This window comes from Vollenhovia emeryi, unplaced genomic scaffold (genome assembly GCF_000949405.1).
Source record: "Vollenhovia emeryi isolate VEMERY1.0 unplaced genomic scaffold, V.emery_V1.0 DF939121.1, whole genome shotgun sequence".
Taxonomy (NCBI): Eukaryota; Metazoa; Arthropoda; class Insecta; order Hymenoptera; family Formicidae; genus Vollenhovia; species Vollenhovia emeryi.
This window is the reverse complement of record NW_011967245.1, coordinates 3,298,118-3,303,921: the sequence shown is the minus strand read 5'-3', so window position 1 is coordinate 3,303,921 and position 5,804 is coordinate 3,298,118. Positions and strand designations below refer to the sequence as shown.

Here is a 5,804-nt window from a genome sequence, read left to right as displayed (position 1 = left end):
GCCCGCTGCGGGTTGCTATTTTTCCTGCTGGATTGCTTGCAAATCATTTTCACTATATTGTAAAATACAGAACCGACCCTCTGGGGCTCGATTCTTGAATTTATTCGAAGGAGAAACGTATGCGGAAAATTCTGCTCTCACAGAAAAGTTGCAAGCTGATTGGCTATTCGCGTGGCTTTAACCAATCGACTTTCAACTTTTCTGTCAGAGCAGAATGTTCGTATACGTTTCTTCCTCGAATGATTTCGAGAATCGGGCCTCTGGTCTCGAGAAATGCGTAGCCAATCAACTTGCAGCTTTTATGGAATAGCTGCACGTTGATTGGCTACACGTTTCTCGAAACTTGGGGTGCTTTCGCGACGTAGATCAAAATGATCCGGATCAAAATGATCCGTGCTATGATTGGTCAAATCTGGAATTTCATTGAATAAAATTTCAATGAGTTGCTACGAAATTTCAGATTTGACCAATCATAGCACGGATCATTTTGATCTACGTCGCGAAAGCACCCTTGGACCAAGTTCTAGCATCGTGGACATTGGCCTTTACGGAATAGCTGCAAGTTGATTGGCTACACATCTCTCGGAACTAGCATCGTGAACACAAGCCATAGCGCTAGGGAGGAGACCATAGTGATCTATCGAATGACCATCTACATAATATTTTACACACGCGCTTGCGACTCTCGCGAGACGCGAGTCCACCTGGTTCATCTCTCATTTCGCTTGTTGGAGAAACGTTGAGAGGCACGATGGTGAGTTTTACGCGCGTTCTCGCTGTATCCATCTCCCTTTTTGCGATCCTACCTTCCCGCACGCCAAAATACTTAAAAATCGCATCTGCAACCACTGATCTCGTTTCGTATATGTTTCAGTCTGCACACAAGACGTTTATTATAAAGCGTAAGTTAGCGAAAAAACTAAAACAAAATAGGCCCATTCCGCAATGGGTTAGGATGAGAACGGGGAACACAATAAGGTAAGTTCGAACCTAATAGTAAATATATTTTAAGGGTTTACGTGGCGTAAAGAATGTGCTTGATATCTTAGGTGTACGCGTACATATATGATGTTCACTCCGTGTATGTTGGTTATAAACACCCTTCATTCTCTCCTTGCATGTAATTGTGCAAACGTTACTATAGTACGTGTATCAAAATAAAATTAGTGTTACACAGTATACAGTTATCGTTGCGAGAAATAATTAAAATGTATGTTCTAATTGGAATTTATATCTTCGTACAATTTGGTATCGTTTTGGCTTATTTTCAGGTACAACGCTAAGAGGCGCCATTGGAGGAGGACTAAACTGAAGTTGTAAATTTCAACCTCACCTGGCCCGAATGATCAATAAATCGGTCAATACATAAAAGAATTAAGCTTTAATCAATTTTCTCACAACGACGGTCCGCGTTACCGATCTTGCGTCTCAGGTGTCTGAACATGTTGACTCGCGAAATTCGAGGCACATGTCCCAGCCTTCCTGATCTCTTCGTAAATATTAATCGAGTGGTCCAATGAGGCTATTTGACTTTCGCACGCATGCCTAATGTTATCCATATGTCTCAGGGGAGACTCCGACTGAATCTTGTCGCTCGCTGACGAAGTTTTGTTCTCGTCGGGAAACAATTTCTGGCAATACGCTTCCCAATTTTCAATTACGCAAATTCGTGCTGCACGTCGCGGAAACGTGAAAGTCGCGTGCTGGCGCGAGACTCGTCGCGGTAGACAATACATTCGTCCTGTTGATCGCGGAGCTGCCGCACAACGCTAAATTTCTGACACTGACGAATACTCCGCGTAGTCTGCAAACATGACAATTCGCCCATGAATCGACGCTCTTACACAGCACAAAATTACAATTGAACGACGATAAAATTGTTACGACATATTCCGTTCAATACAGCGAAAATATAAGACACGATAAACGAGATTCGTATGCGGCGACGAGGTTTATTACGACACGACGTTCGTAAAGAAAAGCGTACAACATAACCTATAATAATCGTTCGATAATTCTTAAATTGAATTACGGATACGTTCTTGCGTGGACTGAATACTTTTGCCAGAGAGATTGTCAGTTTTGCGAGTGCCTCTGGCGCGTATTAATTATACTTTATCTCGTATAAATAAATGGATCCTTAGCGCACGTATTATACCGACACCTCGCGCCATAGACATAGTATATCTAGACTGCTGGTTCTCTCAAATTTCAGGAGTGGGGGTAGAGCTCACGTAGAAAAGGATGCACTCTGTTTCGTGTCTGTGCGTTCTCTCTCGCACAGGTTAGTAACTGCTTCCCCTTATCCCCTCTTTTCGCGTGTGCGAGAGAGAACGTTCAATGCACGAAACAGAGTGCATCCTTTTCTACGTGAGCTCTACCCCCACTCCGCCAACCAGCAGTCTAGATATACTATGTCTATGCCTCGCGCGGACCAACATGGCTCGATTAACCTCGATAAACGGACGCGACTGAACGCTCGTTGTTCCTTGTATTATAAGCGAAGACTATGTTAGACTTTCTACGCTTGAAAATGAAGTAGACGTTTTAGAGAAGAACTAAAGTTTAATTTTACGATTGTACATCATTCCAATTTGAATTGTACATTTATAAAACCTTTCTAAAATGAGAAATAACGAAGAAAGGGAAGACAAAAACTTGAAATAATTCAAATTAACGAAAGTAATGTTGGAGAACGTTTAGGCAATGTAAGGCATCACCCGTTGACAATGGTGTAAAACAAATTTTTTTATATACATCGCGTTGGTATTAACAGATTTTTGATCTAAAAAACCAGTCGAATTTTACGTTACGGACCGAGTATATTTAATCGTTAATTAATTTTGCAAAACCCATGGTCGAAACGTAGCGATTCTTAAACATAAAAATTGCCAGATAATAAATTGATCCTCGTTAAAACTGTCATAAAAAGTTTAATCTAATGTTCCTGTATTATGGTACAATATAGTAACAAAAATAAACGATTTGAAGTATAGAAATCTTTACACGGGTCACTCGCAATTTACAGCTTCCCCGTTAGCTCGGGCATGGCCTTAAATAAATCCGCGACCAATCCGTAATCCGCTACTTGAAAGATGGGAGCCTCGGGGTCCTTGTTGATCGCCACAATCGTTTTGGAATCTTCATACCAGCGAGGTGCTGAATCGCCCCCGAAATCCCAACCGCTATGTACAGATTCTGAAACCGCAAAAACCGCAATCATGAAATTGTTGCATTCCGAGTCAAGCCTGTCGCTTCCCAGATAGACACACAGAGTTCTATGAATATTCTTAATTTCAGAATATTCCAATCGAATAGTCTATAAATATATGTAGATTATTACAAAGGAGAAGGGAAACACTTCGAAGCGTTTGTAGCGGAGCATTTGTTGCTTGACCGCGACACACAAGATTGAAACAACCCAGATAGCATGCTTGTCTAAGACATCTTCAAGACTTCTTTAAGACGTCTTTAAGATATCTTTTAGACGTGTATGTCTAAAAGATGTCTAAAAGACGTGTTAAAGACGTCTTAAAGATGTCTTTTAGACATGCATGTTATCTGGGAAGAGAGCAACCGATAAGGCACGTCGTATCAATTCCCTCAAGGCGTTTATGTCAGAAAGATCTCCATTTATATTTTACATTTTTCGCGACAAACTTTCCGCCAGTTATGGCCGGATATTACTTGTTCCGTTACTTATCAATTTTTACTTACAGGCGCGACAATTTTCCCGGTTTGTCCCACTTACATGTCGTTCGGCACGAAGCTGGCGTCGACCGCGGCGCTGGACGCACCCACGGCCGCGTTGAGCTTGTCCGCCAATGTGTACAACAACTGGAAGTTCTCTCCGGACTTCATTCCACGTCCACCGGAGATAACAATTTTCGCGGACGTCAATTAGGGCCTGTCGGACCTGCTGAGCTCTTGCTTAACGTACTCCACTTGGCCGGAGGCGCAATCGCCAGTAGGGACGCTCTCGCACTTGGCGTCGCCACGCTCCAGAGGCAGCGGCTCGAAAGAGGTGCCTCTCACGGACACCACCTTCACGTTATCCTTGGACTTGAGAGTCTGAATGGCATTGCCGGCGTAAATAGTGCGCACGAAGGTATCCGGGACTTTTACGTCGGTAATGTCGCTTATCGGGGACACGTCCAACTTGGCTGCAACCTTAAACAGATTTATATACGTGAATTGGCATAGGATCAACGGGTGCTTTCCAGCGAGAGACGAGGCCTAGCGTGGTGTAACGCAGAGAATCATTATGTCTTTACTAATCGCAAACAATAGAGATGAAACGATTAACTGTGTTACACAGGGTCGCCTGATAAACGTACGCGCGAATTCGGCTCTTACGGAAAAGTCACGCATTTGCTTTTAGTCAATCGACTTGCGAGTTTTCCGTGAAAACTGAATTCTCGTATTTTGTCTTTCGAGTAAATTCAAGAGTCGAGCACCAGGCATACCTGCCTGTCTGTCTGCTGCTGGAAGGCATCCGACGTAATTGTTCTTGTCAGGCTGCAACTGAAGCACCAATTTCTTGTACGCCTTCTTGATCTCGCTGTCCGTAGCATCTTTGCTGACACCCACAATCTCGTATAATCCTTGCATTTCTTTATCCTGCGACAGGCAAAACGAAGCACAATTTATACCAAAAAGAAAATATGACATATAAATTGATAAAAAACGAATACATTGTTCCAAAATAATCTACGCGATCTCGAAATATCTACCTCTTGACGTGCTCCAACTGTTCCTTTGTGTATTCAGAATTACTCTGGGAATGTGCTCCGTCTTTAGCTACATTTTGCCGCTTTCTAACGTTAGGCTCCGCCGACTCGGATTTCTGATTCTGCTTGGAGAGTCACTTCCGCCAGCAGATCTACAAATATATAATTATTAGATCCCCGTAACCACCGTTATTCTGGCAAAAGGAAGAGAGAAGCATGTGCTCTCGCGAAAAACGAAAATTCCAGGCTCGGTCTGCAATGAAAATCGTTAGTCGTTGGTCGGAGCTACGTGTCGGTCTTGTTTCTTCCATCCGGAAAGGAAGGGGATCAACATACAGTTCCGACTTCTGACTAACGACTCGTCGTAGACCAGGCCCTATTCCGCCTGAACGTGTAACGTGGTAAAATCAACATGCGGACACGGGACGCCACGCGCACGTACCCTCGGCCTTCTTCGTCGGATAAAGCTTCTGGGCCTTGCGGGCGAATTTCTCGGCCTCCTCGTATTTTCGCTCCCGCATAAACCGCTCCGCGAGCTCCATGCATCGCTCCGCCTCGTCCTTATTGCTGTCCATCTCGTCCATCGCCGCCCGAGGGGAGTTGAACCGAGTTCACTCGCGATCGCAGTGACGGGGCAGAATGGTAAATAACGCGTGAGGCGTGAACCCTCAACCCCGACGGTCCCGACACTGTACCATAGTAATTCGGTTATTACATCACGAGCATCGTCACGACAGCTGAGCGGCTGAACGCAGACGACGCGAGGCACGTCAGGACGGGCGCCGTTAATCCCGGAATCGTTGATCGGCCCTGCTGATCGGTCGTCACGCGAATCAGCTGTACGCACGAGTGAAGAGGCTCTCGGAGGCAATTCGCGGGATGATCGATATTCGGGAGATTCGAGGAATCTCCGCGTGCAATCGGCCCTTCTGAATCGGAATGTACTTGTCGGGTGCTGGATGTCTTAAGGCTGGTCTACAATACATGGAGTAAGCTGGAGTAAGGAGTAGGAGTAAGGAAATAAATCCATTTTATTTCTTACTCCTACTTCAGCTCTTACCCAGATAGCACAAG

General features: G+C 44.5%; 1 protein-coding gene and 1 pseudogene across 1 annotated transcript; both read right to left on the bottom strand.

The window, feature by feature from the left end:
- Window positions 1-3,104: 3,104 nt before the first annotated feature.
- LOC105570266 lies at window positions 3,105-4,861 on the bottom strand (annotated as a pseudogene).
- Window positions 4,801-5,726, bottom strand: LOC105570267 (dnaJ homolog subfamily B member 12-like). The gene is made up of 2 exons (XM_012027346.1): window positions 5,173-5,726; window positions 4,801-4,882 (listed from the first exon to the last, which is right to left on the bottom strand). Exons 1-2 carry the CDS (start codon window positions 5,312-5,314, stop codon window positions 4,824-4,826), a joined length of 201 nt encoding a protein of 66 aa, XP_011882736.1. The 5' UTR covers window positions 5,315-5,726; the 3' UTR covers window positions 4,801-4,823.
- Between the last annotated feature and the right edge of the window lie 78 nt (window positions 5,727-5,804).

Bases quoted from the DNA above. Each gene is read 5' to 3' on its own strand.
- LOC105570267 (XM_012027346.1), bottom strand. From the start codon at position 5,314: ATGGACGAGATGGACAGCAATAAGGACGAGGCGGAGCGATGCATGGAG. The intron at 4,883-5,172 runs GTACGTGCGCGT...ATATATTTGTAG, and splicing joins TCCGACGAAGAAGGCCGAGG to ATCTGCTGGCGGAAGTGACT.